At 39.8% G+C, this 19,116-nt stretch overlaps 1 protein-coding gene across 1 annotated transcript; it reads right to left on the minus strand.

Annotated features, from left to right (window-relative positions):
* Positions 1–500: 500 nt before the first annotated feature.
* tmem11 (transmembrane protein 11) lies at positions 501–15,895 on the minus strand. The gene is made up of 2 exons (XM_063058973.1): positions 15,812–15,895; positions 501–2,438 (listed from the first exon to the last, which is right to left on the minus strand). Exons 1-2 carry the CDS (start codon positions 15,868–15,870, stop codon positions 1,922–1,924), a joined length of 576 nt encoding a protein of 191 aa, XP_062915043.1. The 5' UTR covers positions 15,871–15,895; the 3' UTR covers positions 501–1,921.
* Positions 15,896–19,116: the final 3,221 nt, after the last annotated feature.

A 19,116-nucleotide genomic window follows, 5' to 3' on the forward strand; every position in this document is an offset into this window, starting at 1 on the left:
GAATTTCACTACATCTGTGTGTGCACCTCTCTCTGCACATCTCTGTTGTGCACAAGGTAGAGTATAATTTTGTAGCTCATTCGACAAATGGCAATTGCAGGCGTGAATCCAGTTGTATCCACAGTGATGGCTATCACTGCTGTACAATATGTCTCTCTAAACTTTACACATCAAAATAATCTATTGCATCAACTTTTCAGTGTTAAACACTGCAGATTGCATGACATATGTGTAAAGAAGAATTTTGACTCATTTGTTGGGAATATATGAACTAAGCCAACATTGAAAGTGTCTAGTTAGCGTAAACTGCTTACCTGAGCAAATATAGGAAGTTGAAAGGAACTGCATCATACGTTCCCCAGGATAATGCCAGCTACCATCAAGTACATCTAAAGTTCAGGATAATTGCAATTCACGTAAGCTCTACATTAACCAGCACCAACTTCTCCAATGGAACTGAATGTTAACTATGTCACTTACACATAATTTATCACTTTCAATGGCATTTTTCATTCTTTATTGGATTGTCTAAGAATGTCCAAGATACAAGTTATCTATAAAGTTTCCAAAAAATTACCTTTTCTTAAAATATAATTTGCATAACATTCCCAATATCTTTATGCCTGAAGTGTACCACATAGACACACCCCTTGCCCTGCCATACACACACATTTCATCACGGCATCATATAAATACCATTTCCACAATGCAAGCCAAGGAAAATAAGTGTAAATTTGTTTTGTTGCATTGTAATCCTAAAGTGTTAGTATATCCCAAAACCAATCAAGGACCTCTTGCTTCCCATGTAATATCATGAGGAATGAAAATAAAATACTCAAACATGCAGTAAATACTGACCAATGAGTCAGGCTGGAAATGTAATCAAAGTCAATTAGGAATTTTGGCAAAATTGAGATTGTATCCAAAATGTTCCCTTTTATTGTCATATTTAACAAAAAGTCTGTCCATTATAATACAACTTGTTTTCAGGGAAACTAGTAGCAGGTAACATGTGCACTGCGGATTAAGTTCTAACTTAAAATCTTACTTGGATACAATTTTGAAATCATACAACATGTCATGCCAACTCAAAATTATTTTATCAGATTCCAATTATAGCAGAAGGAGGGATCAGGGCAGCAAAATGGAATTTTGTTTGTGAAGAAAAAGAAAAACATAATGAACTGGCAAAATTAAAGTCCCACTTTTTTAACATTTAAGGTGTTCCTCCATGATGTTTTAAGAATTTTAAATAAACCTAAAAATATGTCAACGAACCAATTATTTTGAAAGGCAAATGACAGGTAAATTCACATGTGCCAAGTCACCGTAGGTTTGCAAATCAATTATATTGCCTTTTCAGATGCAATGATTATTTCTGTTGCAAACCTACTTGGCTTTCCTCTAATAATGAAACTGCAGCAACTTCAGATTAAATTAATTTCAAGTGCTACAGTGCAGCACCAAAAGATAGTATCTGAAGGTCATATTTTACTTTAAAATAAAATCTCTATCCTAAAAAAAAATTGACAAACTTTTGACTAATAATCAGGACTTATCTGGGAATTCTGTACTGCAAGATGTCATGAATGCAACTTAAAATACTTCATTCAAGCCATATAATGCTATTTTTTGGAAATGCATGGAATATGAAAGTAATCAAGAGGGTCAGTTGCCTACTCATCAACCAAAAGATATCAGTAGTTCTGCATATATTGAATTTCTGATAGAAATGTCAAGTATATACTGGTCTTTTACAGAGAATCATAATCATTGGGATGGGCAAGAACTATTATGTGGACTGGAAGTATCAGTGCACAAAGGGAGATACTTCTGAAAATCTATTGGAGACCTTGCTCCTGTAGTCTCCACTGACCACAATGTTATATGTAATAATACGCAACTGTTCCATTTGTCCCAGTCATACTGCATAGATCTCACAGATTTTCTTAACGCAGTACATCAAGGCCGCCAGTGCTATTGTATTATGGAGTCTTTTCCTGTAAATATCATCTTTTCTAACCAGAACCACGGGCGTGGATGATGTAAGTGTATTCAGAGGTAATCGGGAGAGTTTGCAGGTGTCATATTCCACTTGGTACTTGCAACAGGGATCAAATTGCCAAGAAATGCCATAGAGCGCTGCACAGGCCACACTGATGGCCCCAATAGGCAGGGTTACGTAACGGGTGTATTCCGAAGCCAGTGCTATTGGGGTTAACAGGCAAACAGATCCTGCAATAACAGATGTTTTGTGCAAGCAATTTCCAACTGTGATCCAGCGCGCTGTCTCATCTCCAATGCGGGTAGGCTCAATAATAATATACTTGTATTGAGTCTCCAGGGCTTGCTCCAGCTCATATTCAAACTGCTCCTGTGCATTCTCTCCATTGTAAATTTCACGGACAATGTAGCAGTCTGTTGAATTTAGTGGCGCCCTGCAGCACACAAAAGGAAAAGCAACAGAACCAGGTTAGGGAAAGATGTGAAAGTGAACATCTTAGTAACTTTGGATATCCATGACAACTTCGGATGCTATGCCATCCTCATCTCCCAACTTTCAGATTGAGCACACTAAAAAGAGAGGCATTAGTTGTAGCACATTTAAGTTTTACTTTAGTTATTTTAACTTTTGTTAATCAAAACAAATTAAAATGTAAGACAAGGTCTACTATTTGTAATCCTGCTGTTTATAAGACCACATTGCACTTCAGCTGCTGCATTTCCTAGATTAGCGTAGTGACCCACACTTTCAAGTTCGCCATTGACTATAAACAAGTTTGGAATGTCATTTATATATTAACTTTTAAAAAGAATGCCTTTCTGCAGATAATTAAGTGCCCAGATCCTTTGCAGTACAGAGCAATGACTGTATGCATTTTCATGCTTCATCTACATTGTGGGTGGTTAACTCTGCAATAAAATTGTAACCTGGTGTACAGATGCTTCCAGTCATCTATTACCAATACAGTGCCTTGACAAAGTATTCAGCCCTCTCAACTATTTTACTGTTTCATTTTCTAAGCATAAAATACATTGAAGTGGGATTTTTTGAGCTAATCTACAAAACATTGTGCATCATATCAAATAACAATTCCAAAATTTGTCAGCAATTTACTAAAAATTAAAAACCAAAATAATGAGGCTGAGAAAGTATTCATCCCCTTTGTATTATTGCACTAACTTTCATCAGGTGTAATATACAGTATCACCTTACTAACTCACCCAATTTGTTGATGTAGAAAATTGGAGGGCCACCTGTTTTCAATGAATTCAGAAGAATAAATAACCCCTCTCTCTGTAAGGTCCAACAGTATGGGGGATTTTGAACAGACCAAACCAAAATGAAGACAAAAGAGCATTCAAAGAAAGTCAGGGAAATAACAGAGGAGCACAAACCTGGGGAAGCGTACAAAAGCATCTCAAAGCCACAGAGCACAGTTCAGTGCAGTATGTCATGAAAAAGTGGAAAAAATACTAAGCCACAGCCAGCCACACTGCTAGGTCAGGCCGCCCTCTAAATGTAGACACCAGAGAAGATTGGCATTAATAAGAAAGGCTGCTGTGAAACTAACAGTCAATCAGAGTGAACCACGGAAATCAGTGACTGCAACTGGAGATGAAGTTCATAGTTCCACAATCTCCAAAGCCTTCCACAAAAGGGTATTTATGGAAGAGTGGCAAGGAAGTAGGCCTGGCTAAAAAAAAGCACATCTTTGCCCATAAAGACTTTGCAAAGCATCAGTTAGAAGATACTGTAAAGACATGGAAGAAGGGCTTGTGGTTGAATGAGACTAAGTGGAACTTTCTGGCCTCAACACTAAGTGGTATGTGTGGGATAAATCTAATATGCGCTTCAGCCAGACAACACCATCTACTCTAAAGTATGGTTGAGGTAACATCATGTTATGGGGATGCTTTTCAACATCAGGGACCAGAAATCCAGCCAGAATTGATGGGAAGATGAATGCAGAGAAATCCTAGATAACAACCTTCTAGCTTCTGTGCAAAAGCTTAAACTGGGGAGGAAGTCTGTCTTTCAGCAGGACTGCCAGAGCAACCATAGAGTGGCTTCAAATGAAGAAAGTTAATAACGCTGAGTGGTCCAGTCAGAGTCCTCACCTAGCCCAATCATACATCTCTGTCAAGACCGCAAGATTGCTGTCCACTGCTGTTCCCCAGCTAACCTGGCACAGCTTGAGCAATTTTGCAAAGAGGAATGGGCAAATCTTGCTCCATCACGCTGGGCAAAGCTAATAAGGACTGGCTGTAACAGCTGTGAGAGGTGGTTCAACTAAGCACTGACAAAGGGGGATGAATACTTTTGACCTGCTGACATTTCAGTTTTTGAATTTTTAGTTTTTCATACTTTAAAATCTTCCTTTTCTTGGAGCTGTACTGTGAAAAAAGGAGCATATGATTCACAGATAAAAAGTTCTCAGTTAAATTGATCAAAATCCCTGGCCGCAATTCTCATTGATGTGAGCAAAGAGTTGGGGAGGGGGGCTGAATACCTTTACAAGGCAATAACCATACAATATCTAGAACAGAGTCATCACAAACTATAAACTGGCATAAAAACAAAGATAAATATGACTGTCCAAATAATAACATTTCAATTCAATAATCAAACATAAAAACAAAACTGAAATACCATCTGATATTTCTATGAATACAACTGATATTTTGGAAATTCTCTCATTCCTATATACAGATTTTCTATGTTGGTCCTTGCCATCATAAAGAAATACTTCCACTGTTTTGAAGACCTGATGATTGAGGAGAGTTTGAGATGCTGTGATTTTTATACAAGTAAGTGGAAGAACACCAGGTATTTGTTAAAGGTGAAACAGTGAAGTGAGGAAAATACATGATACATGATAAATGTTTTAAATGAATTATTTATGACACAGGATGTCACTGCTAGTTGGTTATCAGATATCAACACCAAAATAAACTAGAACTTCCTCTGAGTTTTAGAGAAACAAACCACTCCTCTAACACTTCCCCACAGCCACCCCTATACCTCTAGTTGTGACACCACAAATCTTTTGAGCTACATATCTTATGCTTAGTCCATATGTACAAACACAGCAGGTCCCAAGTCTTATTCAATTGCAACTGACCCATCAATGATGGGAAATGCATAACCAAAACACTGCAGATGCATGAAACCTGAGGTACAAGCAGAAAAGGCTGAAACTACTCAGTAGGTCAGGCAGCATTCGTGGAGAAAGAGGATTATGTTTCAGTTTGATAACTTTTCATTATTCTTTTTAAATCCCCATGCCCATATTATATTAATACTGCCTACTTTAGCTATCATGCCTATACGGTAGGTGCTTCTACCTAGACTTTAACAACATTCTATAACTCAAAATATCACCTGGAACACTCAGTTACACTCTCAATGCCTTAAGCCTTCTCACGTACCACACAGATCCAAGTGCACAATGCCTTATCAACCACTTCGTTACCCATTCTCTGAAGGAACCAACACACAATCTGACATTATGATGCTACCCATCTATAAAATCCTCAGCATTGACCTCATCAATATTTTTAACCTCCTGTTCTGGTTTATTCCATGCACCCAGTCTTACAACAATTTTTGAAATGTCTCTAAGCATAATTAGTTTTTTTAAATTTGAAGCAAAAGAAAACAATTCAATACAGTAACTTTGTTCTCTGCTTAGAATATATTATCAATTCTACACAATCTTGGCAATTTTAAGTTACATCATTTTTTTCCAGATGTCTACATTTCTGTGATGTTTTGCTAAAGTTACAAAAAGCAAGGAACTGTAATTGCTTGAAGGTATGAGAGAATATCCAGTATACGTATTGGGGATTTCAAAACCCCTACTGAATAGGGCTATGATGTCAGATATTAGATCAAAATATGAAACTAGTTTTTGATATAAAGCTTTGCATCAGATTTCATCCTGTGAATTGATTCTAGGAGCAATATCACCCAGTCAACTAAAAATAGATAATGTATCCATCTGGAGTGAGCTGTTAAATTTTCCCGAGCCATTATTCATGCCAGCATAAAAGCACCCCGTAAAAGCAGTGAAGAAGTCAGCATGATGGAACCATCAAAAATGGCATGGGTCACTTTCGAAGATGAAATAGAAAAAAGTACCACCAGTTAAGTCCCATTTCGTGGGCTTACAAATCTCTACCAAAAACATTGCAAAACATGAGTATATTTACATTGGACATTAAAAATCTTTAACAAGTTTTGAAGGCTTTTGTTACCAGATGATCTAGATACTTCAGTAACCAAAGATGGACTGAAGGTCCATTAAAGTCATCAAGCAAAGAAACAGCTATTAAAATGTGGGGGAGCAATTCCAGTAGTGGCAAACAAAAATCAAGTTCTAACCTGTTTTTGCTAAACTGACAGCAAGCTCAAAAGCACCTCTAAAGAGTACAAGCTGGATTTGTCAATTCAGAGAAGCTATAACATCCAGATCCTAAATCTGTTACGTTGTCAACATTTCTCTTGCAAGGAGCTAACTACCACACTCACCAAAGGAAAGAAACACCTCTAATAAAGATGAAATTTCATGGCACCTCCACCAGGGCCTGAGTGGCCCCTGAAGTTCTCCTCTATCGAAATATAGAAAATTGATACCCTATAAATCAGTTTATTGTCTCTAGTGATCGCCATCTTGAAGGCATGGAATATGTTAATGAGATTATTGATTCTCATATAATATCACCTTCTAATTTACTTATACGGTGTGGAACAGGCTCTTCCAGCCTAATGAGCTGTACCGCCCAGCAACCCATCTAAGTAATACTAGCCTGATCACAGGACTATTTACAACATCCAACTACCCTACTAACCAGTACATCTTTGTACTGTGGGAAGAGATCCATGCAGTGAACAGGGAGAATGCAAACTCCACGCAGATAGCGATGGAATTGAACTCCAAACTCTGGATCACCTCAAGCTGTAATACAGGTACACATTCCTTTATCCAAAATTCTGAAATCCAAAAAGCTCCAAAAACCGAAGTTTTTTTCGCCAACAGCTGACGTCACTCAGGTGTGACATGGCAGCACTAGCAGAGGCTGCCAGATGTCAGTTGTGGCTCAGCGCTCGTACTGGTTACACATGCATTTGCTGTTCGCTGATATTTTGTGTTTACTGTTGACTTTGTGTTTAATTTCACTGTAAAAATGTCAAAAGGAGCTGCAGATATCCCTATGGGTAACAATGAGAAAAAGAGAAGGAATCTTCTCTATCAATAACGCAGAAAGTGGAGTTATTGCAGAAGCTTGATCGTGGTGTGTCTGTGCGGTGTCTTACTGAAGAAAATAGTGTCAGAACTACCACTGTATATGATTTAAATAAACAGAAAGACAAGTTACTGAAGTTTTATAGTGACAGTGACGTTCTACATTTACTCCAATAAGTCATTTACCACGTGTTTGATTTGGTTTGTATAAAGCTGTATATTTTTATGTTTTATTGAATGTTTTTGTTGGAAATAAAATTTCTTCTCATTATTCCCTAAACAATACAGTATAACAATTACTTACATAGCATTTACTTTGTATTAGATATTATAAGTAATCTAGAGATGATTTAAAGTGCCGCTGAGTCCTAAAGTCCACCGCACTGAGACAGGTTAAATAAGGGACTTGAGTATACATGATTTTTGGTACCGGGGGGGGGGGGGGGGCGGATCTGAAATCCGAAAAATTCTGAATTACGAAATGCAACTGGCCCCAAGGATTTCGGATACAGGATTGTGGACCTGTAGTATCGCAATAATAACTACACTACCATCTGTGTGACTTTTAAGCTCCTGGAGCAGCTCACTCTGCAAATAACTGGTTCCAGTTTTTTTTATTCTCCTCTTCATTGAGCAAGTATCAACAAACCTCCGATGTGTAAGTTAACAAATTGATCTCAAACATTGAGACTTAATAAACACGAGGTTCTGCAAAAGCTGGAAAACTTGAGGAACACACACACACACAAAGTACTGGATGAAATCAGCAAGTCTGGGAGCAACTACAGAGAGGAATAAACAGTTGGTATTTCAGGCTGAGACCCTTCAACAGGGCAGGAGAGGAAAAGAGGCCAAAATAAGGTGGTGGGGAAAGGGAAAGGAGTACAAGCTGGTAGATATTGCTCACAAAAGTCAGTATTTCTTGGTGCCCACCCATTTCAATTCGACTTTCCATTGTTATTATGACATGTCAGTTCATGGCCTCCCTACTGCCACGATAAGACATTCTCAAGTTGGAGAGGCAACACCTCATATTCCATCTGGGTAGCCTCCAACCTGACAGAATGAACATTGTTTCCTCTAACGTCTGGTAATTTCTCTCCTCCTCCTTCTCTTTTTCCATTCCCCATTCTGGCTCCACTCTTATTCCTTCTCTTTCCCTCACCTGCCCATTTCTGGTGCCCCTCCTCCTTCCACTGTCTTTCCTATTAAGATTCCTTTTTTTTACATCCCTTTATCTCTTCTACTATCACCACCCAGCTTCTTACTTCATAGCCCCCATTCCCAGCCACCCACTTTCCCCCTCACCTGGTTTCACTTATCACTGCCAGCTGGTGCTCCTTCCCCTCCCCTACCTTCTTATTCTGGCTTCTTCCTCCTTTCTCTCCAGTCTTAATGAGTTGGTCTTGGCCTAAAATGTTGTCGGTTTACTTCTCTCAACAAATGCTGCCTGACCTGCTGTGTTCCTCCAGCATTTTGTTTGTGCTCTATTGAGACCTACTGACAAGAGTGACAATCACAGACTTGCTGTCTAAGACATAGTCTGAAACTACAGTCCCCCTCAAGAACACCATCATGCTAGATCTAATCTCATAAATTTTTGGCAACCACAAAAAGGCATATCTTTCAGATAAGATCAGCAATTGAGTGCCCCAAGGGAATGCTAAAAACACGACACAAAGAGAAGGCCTTCGGGCCCTTGAGCTGCTCTGCCATTCGTTAAGAAGGCAGGTCTGATCTCGGAAGCTCTGCTTTCCTATTCCCTAAAATCCTCAAAGTTCCTACAGATCAAATATTGGAATACATTGAAGACTAAAATAAATTAATAACCACGCTCCACAATTCTGACTTGCAGGGTTTGCAAGATTCATGGTATTCAGAAGAAACTCTCCATCACCTACTTTTTAAATAATAATCTTTACTCTGAAACAATGCCCTCATGCTCGAGGTTCATCTATGAGGAGAAGGACAAAGTGGGATATATATCAGTTGCAGATATGGGCAGATAAATGGCAGATGGAGTTTAATCCAACCAAATATGAGGTGTTGCACTTCAGATCAAACCATAAAGGGACAGTACACTTAAAGCTAAAACCCCAAACTTTGATGTATAGACAAAGCTTGGGGTTCAAGTCCATAGATCCCTGAAACTGGCTACACAGGTTGACAGGATAGTAAAGAAGGCATATGGTTAGGTTGCATCTGGAGTACTGGTTGCCCCATTATAGGAAAACTGTGGATGTAGATGGGGACATGAGTGTGGCTCCTAGCATGCCTGAAGTCCACAATGATCTCCTTGGTCTTCTGGGTGTTAAGGGCCAGGTTGTTGTCCGCACACCACGCGGCCAGGTGCTGGACCTCGTCCCTGTAGGCCATCTCATCATCCCCTCTGATCAGGCCAACCACCGTGGTGTCTTTTTTTAAATACAGAGAATGGAATGTGCTGCTAGGGGTGGTAGTTAAGGTAAACACAATGTACAGGAACACAGTCATAGGTGAAAAGGGAGTACAGAAGAGGGCTCAGCACACAGCCTTGAGGCACGTCGGTGTTCAGTCAGGTGCCTAAGAGTGGAGGAGGAGAGGTTGTCTAACTTAACTGATTGGGGTCTGTTAGTCAGAAAGTCAAAGGTCAAATTGCAGAGGGATGAGCTGATACCAGAAGCTTCTGGTTTCGAAGTTTGGCTATCAGCAAACTTTGGAGGGGACAACTTTTCACAGTAATCTATGAACGTGCCGAACTAACCCTTAGCCCCTAATCAATGAACAGCATTCTGATGTAAGAGTTGGGGCTGTCCAGGTGGGTCAGGGCAGAGTGAAGTGCTGTGGAGATGGCATCCTCTGTTGACCTGTTGGTGCGATTGGCAAATTGATGGGGATCCAGGGTAGTGGGCAGACAGGATTTCAGATGTGATAGAACCAGTCTCTCAAAGCACTTTGCAATGATGGGGGTGAGTGCAACTGGACGGAAGTCATTCAGACCTGTGGCAGTGTAATGCTTCAGCACTGGCACGATGGTGGCGATCTTGAAGCTTGTGGGGATAACTGCCTGGGCCAGGGACAGATTAAGAATGTCCATGAAGACCCCGGCCAACTGCTCTGCACAGACTCTGAGCACACGGCCAGGTATTCCATCCGGACCAGCTGCCTTCCGTACATTCACCCTGCTCAGGGTGGCGCAAACATCTGAAGTGGAAATTGAGAGAGGCAGTTCACCAGGTGGGAGATACGCTTTGAAGGTGACCTCCTTGTTCTCTCAGTCAAAGCAAGCGTAGAAGTAATTGAGCTCATCAGGAAGGGAAGCAGAGTTGGAAGGGGGCACAGTACTAGGTGGTTTGAAGTCTGTAATGACCTGTATGCCATGACACATGCGCCGAGGGTCCGAGGAGTTGAAATGCTCCTTGATTCTCTGTTTGTATATGTGTTTAGCCTGAAAGATTCCCCTCCTCAAGTTGGCCCTGGCTGAGCTGTAAGCCTCGCGGTCTCCAGACCTGAAGGCTGAATCTCTGGCTTTGAGCAGCGGATTCTATCACTGAATGCTGTACTGCATCTAGTTTAATCAGTGAGCAGTTACTAAAATCTCAATGACATCGAGATTGACTTACCAACAGGGCAAATTCTGGAACCTTAAACAACTCCAAGTTAATAGCTGCCGCCACAGCTGAACACTGACCTTCCTCACATCCATCAAGTTGCTAAAACAAATTGACAGGTTCTGCATGCCAACAGCAACCCGCATCTGCCTCTCCTTCAAGTCCTCTCTGATCAGTCCCCAACAATTAAGAAAGGCTTTCTGGTCCCATTACATCACTAGTCAATTTTAAGTATCCAAAATGCAAATCTTGGGATAAAAACATCTCTGAAACAGAACTCATGCAAAGGTCCAGTGGCATGACTCCCGAGATTTCATTAACCTTTTAGGATATAGGTTGTTTTTACAGGATCCGTAGATGATGTACTTCCTCAGTGCTCAAGTGGCAAATGGAATACACCACTGCCTGTAGATACAGTAGTCCAGAACTCCTGACATTGATCCAAATTCAAAGGAAACATCTTTGAGATAAACTCCTTTTCCAGAAAGGTTTTATGGTGACCTACACCTTCAAACTCCATTTATTACAGCTGCTCTAGATATAAAACAGCAAAGACAGGTTGGGAAGCCACTACATGGATTAAGATAATTTGTAAGGCATGTCAATTTCAGAAAGTTCTCCAATTACTCAATGCACCTCAGTATAAGACGTCTAAAAATGCGTATCATAGCTTCAGCTGGAGGGGCTAATTGGCGTAAAATCAGTCGATGTCACGCTCTGACCAGACTTAGAATAATATTAAAAAATGGGCAAAAACACACAGTAGATTCCAGTTCATTGGGCCATCAATTACTCGGAGCAGCTGCTGATTTAGTTCAACTCTTCAAGAACAAAAATGAATCAAGAAAATAGCTGGGATTCCTCTTGGTTTATTTGAGTCACTATGCTGCTTAAATGGAACAGGATACTTGCTGAACAGCTTGTAACTACCATCAGATATATGCACGCGTGGCTGTTAGACAGTACACCATGATTAGAGGGAACAGTTTTTAAATAATGTCAGTTGCATGTTTGTGTTCAAAAAGTAGTGATTTTTGTCACAGATAGTTGGCGAGAAGTAAGCAGCAAGACAATTCAAAACTTTTGCTCACTGCAGTTTCAAGCATTCAGGCTTGGAGTTGCCAGCTACAGCTGGGAGTAAAAACAAAAGTATTTTACTACTTCAAGTTAGGAACAATGAAGAACTTGAAGGTATCAATAATCATCTTGAACGTTATAATGAAAATGAAGATTTGGAGGATGCAATGTCGAAAGCACTGTATGTAGGCAGTTGCACACTAGGTGTCAGCACTGATTTTATTCATTTAGTTTATCAAAAGAACATGACAGTGTACACTGGATGAATTCCTCCATCGATATCTATTAGGAAGTACTATAGTAGTATTGGTAGTGTTCAAAATAGTACTGTATTTCATTTAAATGCATAATTTGTTACTCAGTTAAATGATACTTCGCCTTTTTCAGACCTTTTTGATTACTTCCATGGAACTTCAGCTAACTGCAGCAGCCACGTAATTGGGCCAAAATTAACTGGAATTCTCTGTATTTGAGCTTAAAAAGTGTAATTTGTCAATCAGTAATAAACATTAATAAACAAATAAGGTGCACAATCCCTTCAAGTCAAGTGACAGTGGCCACATTATTAGGTATAGTAGTTGAAGACAGTGTGGTCTTCTGCTGTAGCCCATTCACTTCAAGATTCAAACTGTTATGCATTCAGAGAAGCTCTTCTGCACACTATTATTTAACTTACTGTCACCTTGAAATATTCTAGCAAATCTCCTTTGTCCTCTCTCATTAACAAGGTGTTTTCACCCACAGAACTGCTACTCACTGAATGTTTTCCACGCCATTCCCTATTGTGCGTGAAAATCCCAGGTCAGCAGTTTTTGAAATATTCAAACCACCCTGTATGGCACCACCAATCATTCCACAGCCAAAGTCACTTATATCATATTTCTTCCCTATTCTGATGTTTGGTCTGAACAACTGAACCTCTTGACAATCTCTGCATGTTTTTATGCATTGAGTTGTTGCCATATGGTAGGCTGATTCGATATTTGCACTAACAAGGTGTACAGGTGTACTGCGTGTATAAAGTGGCCACTTGTATACCTGTTCCATTCAAACTATTATTTGACATTTCAGTTATTTGTGTTCACAAGTTCTTCATAAGATACAATACTCCATTCTCCAGGTGATCAATTTTAAAAATATGAGACGATTTAGAAAATACTAAACCAATATGTTGACTAGTATTTTCAAGAAATTATACATCATGCAACATAGTTACCACATGGACACAAAGCATAACTGTTAATTCGCTGTGTAAACGTGAAATCATGCACAGCACCAATACACTGATAAGCAGAACACTATCAGTACTTGACAAATATGCTGCTTGCCAAATTTAAGCTGACACATTGGAATACCAAGTTATCAGTGTATGACCTCAAGAATTTCAAGTTGGAAAAAAATTGTTTACTAAAACAAACTCATCTTTAAAAAGACGTATAATTCAAACTTTTAATAATTAACATTGAAGTTAGAGTCTCTAGAAGGGTAAAAGGTTCAGGAACAGTAACAATAATTAATCATTGGGGAAAATGGAGCAGTAAGTGAGGAAGGGTGCAGCAAAACATGGGGCCAGTAAGACAAAGTTCCACTTGGTGATCTGAAGGTTAACTATAAGCAGAGTCCAGTGGTTCTAATTTAGTGCAAAAGAAATGATAACTGACTGCTCCACATTTAAAAGTTGACTGCATATCATAGCAAGTTGAACTGCAGCAGCCCTTTGGTGGCTTTGTCTGAGAAGACTCCTACAGGTTAGGAAATAGTGAAAACTGAGTGAGTGTTTTACCGTCCGGTCTACTACTAACGAGTGAAGAAAAACATGGAGCGACAAAGCATTTTAACTGATTTGATAAAAACATAAAATGCTGGAAATACTCAGTAGGTCAGGCAGCATCTGTGGATGGAAGACAGTGTTAATATTTCCAATTAATAATCTTTCATTAGAACTGATATGACAGGTTTGATACCATGTCAAAGGGTATAACCTCTGCAGCATGGGAAGTTCCTTCATATGCCACTAAGGAGCATGCATTGGACCTTAAGGTCCATATTCAAAATATATTATCAACTTTCTCCAAGGGTTTAAATCCCAAGCAACTCATTGTTAAACCTGAGTGTCATGGCTTAGAGCTGTATACCAGTGAGATAGTCCAAAATTGTTTAAAAATCACTTTCAGTGTGAATACTAACATTCCTTTCAAATAAGCCATCTGTCCTCTCAGGCAGATGTAAAATTGCATATCACGACTTCAATGTTATGGGCATTCTCATTATTGTCCCACAGCTAATATTGCTGGGAATAAAAGAAAATCAAGAATTTTGTCAACCATAACATTACCATTTGTGCAGGCTGTTCTTCACAAATTAGCAGTCCTGCTTTTTATTTTCAAAACAGTCATACCTCAAACAGTACTTCACTTTCCGTGAACCATTTTGGGATGCTTCAAAATCATGAAAGGAAATATCACATCACAAATAATAAAACATGTAAATCACATACATCCTGCTGAAGGGTCTCGGCCTGAAACATCCACTGTACTTTTTTTCATAAATGCTGCCTGGCCTACTGAGTTCAGATTTCCAGCATCGCAGATTTTCCCATTTATAAGTCACATAAACGCAATGGCTCATTAACTGTAAAACATTTTCAGATGTCTTAAAGCAAAAAGAAAACAATGTGATACAAGTCTTTTGTTATGAAAAGAGCAGTCATCTTATAAACTGTCATTCCATAAAATATATAAAACAATTTTCACTTTCATTCTTCTGAAAGATCTTAGCATTCTCTACAAATCAATTGATCTTTATGATTAGAACTAATAAACTTTTTCTCAATTTATAGTCCAGGTGAGAAGAATGCCAGAGATCATAAACCATTTCTTGTCTGTCCTTATGTAACACAGTGAACTGCCTGAAACAAAATAATCGCTTTTAAAGGATAATACACCAGCATCTGGCATGTGTGTTTTGCAGGGGATTGAAATCAAATTCAAATCAGATCAGCAACTGGTTGTGCTAATTTTGTTCATTCATACTCTTCACCTCCATGATAATTTCAAAGTAACTCTGCAGCTCATCTTTGTCAACAGATTAAATTGGAAATGCACACGACTACTGTGAAAAACAAAATGTTTTTCCTCGCACTTATTTTAACTATTTACCCAATTAATACAGATTAGATATCTTTTAATAGTTTACATTTCCAGAGAAAATAAAACGTTCTGCACTGTATAGTAAGCATTTGAAATTGGACCTAATTTTATCACGTAAATCAGAGGTTTACCTATACTTCACTTAAGATATAAATATAAACAAATAAGTTTATCAATTTTTCTTCGCATTGATTTCATTCCTTACCAGGGAATAAAAACAGTCCAATGCTATATGTTAACGATCCCTTCAGGGCTGAAAAGCACTGAAGCCCGCCTAAAATCTCAAACCGAGGCCGCAGCAGAATAGTACATTGGAGTGCATCCTTATCAATTCATGGCCAATCTAGACATAGGCGGTCAAGAAAAATGTAATTTTAAGTATTACTCCGCCACTCCAAAAACAACCCCCACTCCACGGCTGTGGCGGCCCTTCCCAAGTTTGGAAGCTTCGAGTACACGATGACTCCCCCACACCGGAAAGTGCAATTTCCAATTTATTGTTCAGATATTAAACAGAATAAGCATCTTTTTTTGATTACAGCTCCGATCAAAGAGGGTCCGGTGCCCACCCCCACCCCTGTCCGGGCTGTGGTAGGTCGACAACTATTACAATTTAAGCCCTCGATATGAAAACGCGGGCTACAGTCAGTCGCCGGGATCTGACCGCTAAGCAACAGAAGCGAGTCAAAGCCTTTACTCCATCCGTCGGATTAAAATAATGCTTTACAAAAGCGTAGAGACTGACCTTTCCCTAATCCCTGTGACACCGCGCCTCCGTCCACAAGTCGCCATCTTGACGAACATCCAGGGAAGGAATTTTTCTCTAGCTCCCCCCCTCCCTCGGGGGCCAGGCTACGACGCACGGCCTGGTGGGTAATGTAGTTTACATCTGCTTGTCGGTTTGTGCTGTGCTGAATAAAGGACTACAACTCCTAACATGCAACGCTCACTTTAAGGCTCGTAATCGTGGCACAACGTCCAAAACCAAATCAGTGGCAAGGACACAACTACGGGTCGCCGTTCGTAGTGGCTAAAGGACAATTTCGCTGCTCGGCGTAACAATTCATGGCGGGGGGAGGACCAAAAAGACATTCAAGATTCAAGATTGTTTAATGTATTTTCCTGTGCACTAGTGTAAAGGGAACTAAATAATTGTTACTCCGGATCCAATGCAGCACAAAACAAAACACGAAAGACACAGAACTCATTATGCACAATAAATATAAATACACAAGATAGCTTATATAAATAAATAGATTGCATGCGCAGACAGTGACGTAAGGTTGTACATAAAGTGACTAACGGGAAATAATGAAGTAGTGGTTGAGTTAGTGGGTGGTGTTGATCAGGCTTGCTCGTAGAAAGTAACTGTTTTTGAGTCTGGTGATCCCGGCGTGGAGGCTACGTAGCCTCCTCCCTATGAGTCTATGAGCTATGTGGGATGTGGGATCCTTTGTGATGGTATTGGTATTTTTCTATATATATATCCTTGATGACGGGTCCCGCCATCAAGCTTTCACTGCCCGCCGAAGAGCCTTCCTGTCCGCCACGATACAGTTTCCGTCTCAAGCAAAGATGCAGTTTATTAGAATACTCTGCTGCGCATCTGTAAAATGGCGTGAGTATGGATGTTCTAAGCCCGGCTCTCTTCGATCTCCTCAGAAAGCAGAGGCGTCGGTGAGCTTTCCTGATAGTGCAGGATGTGTTCTGGGACCATGAGAGACGTGTGATGTGCACTCCCACGAGTTTGAAACTGCTGTCCTGCCGATGTAAAGAGGGATGTGAGTGCTGCGAGATCTCCTGAAGTTGATAACCATCTCCTTTGTCGAGTTGACATTAAGGAAAATGTTATTTAACTGGCATCAGGCCTCGAACTCTTCTGCCTCCTCTGTGTAGGCCGTCAAACGTTGTTGATGATGAGTCCCACCACAGTCATGTCATCGGCGAACTTGACTATATGATTACTTGGGTCTTTAGTCATACTGTCGTGTGAGCCTTTGTTGAGGATGATGGGAAGCGAGGAGTTGTGCATCCTGACTGTCTTAGGTCTGTTGGTTAGTAAGTCCAATACCCAGTTGCACTGTGGTGTATATTTAAACTACGGAGTGGGTGGGACAATAGTACTAAATGCTGAGCTGAAATCCAGAAACAGCGTTCTGATATGTGTCCTAAGTTTCTTGGTGTGTCAGGGCCAGGTGCAGAGAGCGATTCTGTCGCTAAGCATATCGGTGAGTGTCCAATGTGGCAGGAATAGAGTTTTTGAGATGTGCCTTTATCAGCCGTTCAAAGCACTTACTGATTATTGGCGTTAGAGCCACTGGACGGTAGTCATTTAGTTTTTGTTTTGTTTAAATAACTGTCATGAAACAGAACTTGCCGGCAATGCTCATCAAGGCAAGTCACTGTGAAAGAGAAAGTTAATGTTTCAGATCAGGGTCCTTTCATAAGAATCAGTAAAGTGCGAAAACAAGCGTGGTTTGTTGGAAAGAGAGGGCAGAGTGGAAAGGTCTGATAGAGATCTGCAGACTAGTTTTGGTGCCATCTGGGGGAGGGGGGAACGAGTGCTAGTCACAGCTGATCTGTCTGCCTGAATGCAAATTGAAGGTGAATGGGGATGATGGAAAGGAAAAAAACACGATTCCTTTGATATCATGACGTCAACCAACGTAATTAAAATGCTAAGAATCTCAACCAAGAAAAATAACATCGTGATTTTGCTTGTCTGCCACAAGCTCCCAGAGACAACATTTTCAATACCTCTCTCGATGCTTGTTCAGCTACAACGTAACGTAACAAATTTCACAAGAGTCAGTGATAATAAACTCGATTCTAAGTGGACAGTCCTAACCTGGATTTTAATGATTTGATGAAAACGTTCCTACAAACCCCTCCCTCTCCAAAGGCACTCTAATAAACCAATTACTGGGTATTCTTATTCTGAGAGAACCTATTTCACGAATCTTGTCGTTGGGCACGTGAACAAACCCACCGTAGTTACCAGAGTGCAATTAGAGCTTTGATACCTGGCGAATGACACCGATATTAATTGGCCAAACGTACTATTGGAAATGTGAAACAACTATTGACAGGTCCTTTTTCAGAAAATGCGGTCATTTACATGTACTCTGAACAACAATGTAAATATTCAATTTGCTGTGACACCCACAAAAATATTAAAATCCCAATCAGCTGTAACACAGTGGTTCATAGTACACAATCAATTAAGTTAACAGTTCTGGGCCACCCCATACGGCTCTTTGGCTTTTCTTTTCCCTTTCAGCCCAATAATCTTGCATCCATGACCTCTACGTAAGTGCCTGATTTATCTACCTTTTTCAGAATGTTATACATTTCAACTAAATATCTCAAATTCAAATTAGAACCCAAGCTATCCAGTCCTTAGCCATAACTAAAGTTTTCCAGTCCTAGTAACATTCAAAATCCTCCCTATACTATTTATAACATCAAATATAATGAATTGAACTATTTTCACTACTGTAGCATAATTTGTGTAATACTGCTTTGGTATGGCTGTAATGCAATTATGCCAGTCTTACAGTAACTTTGCCACCATGGTACCAAGCCCAGCAGTGAAAGAACAAAGGTTGGGCAGGGGTCTCAGTAACCCCATCCCATAAAAACCCAGAGCTACAGAAATGCCAACAGACCATATCCCTACAGGAGGAAAGATCTAGAAGACACAGCAAGTTGAGTGGTGAAAGCAGAAGCCATAGAACCAATCAACCTTCAGTCCAAGACAGAGGACTCTGCTGAGCTGCTGTTGGCAGTCTATGACCCAGGAGGGGTGAAGAATGGAATATTAATTGTACATCACCCTTGTTTCATACCCTTCCATGGCCATCTTTAATTTAAAAGTAGGAATCATGGTTTTGTAATTTATTTAATACTGCATTTTAAATAGTAAGGGTGGAATATCTTTTATAAATTGGAATTATGAGTATGCTAGACAAATGCAGGAAATTAATGCATGTCTGTACAGTGATTCCTTTCAGTTAAGTCCTGTGAAACTAGTTCCTCTCTTTTAACTTA

Source organism: Mobula hypostoma, chromosome 9, assembly GCF_963921235.1.
Source record: "Mobula hypostoma chromosome 9, sMobHyp1.1, whole genome shotgun sequence".
NCBI lineage: Eukaryota > Metazoa > Chordata > Chondrichthyes > Myliobatiformes > Myliobatidae > Mobula > Mobula hypostoma.

What these genes read in the sequence shown, in the direction of transcription:
- tmem11 (XM_063058973.1), bottom strand. Translation starts at nt 15,870, where the DNA reads ATGTTCGTCAAGATGGCGACTTGTGGACGGAGGCGCGGTGTCACAGGG. An exon ending in GTCACAGGGATTAGGGAAAG is followed by an intron (nt 2,439 to 15,811) that starts GTCAGTCTCTAC and finishes TGTGTGCTGCAG; the next exon opens with GGCGCCACTAAATTCAACAG.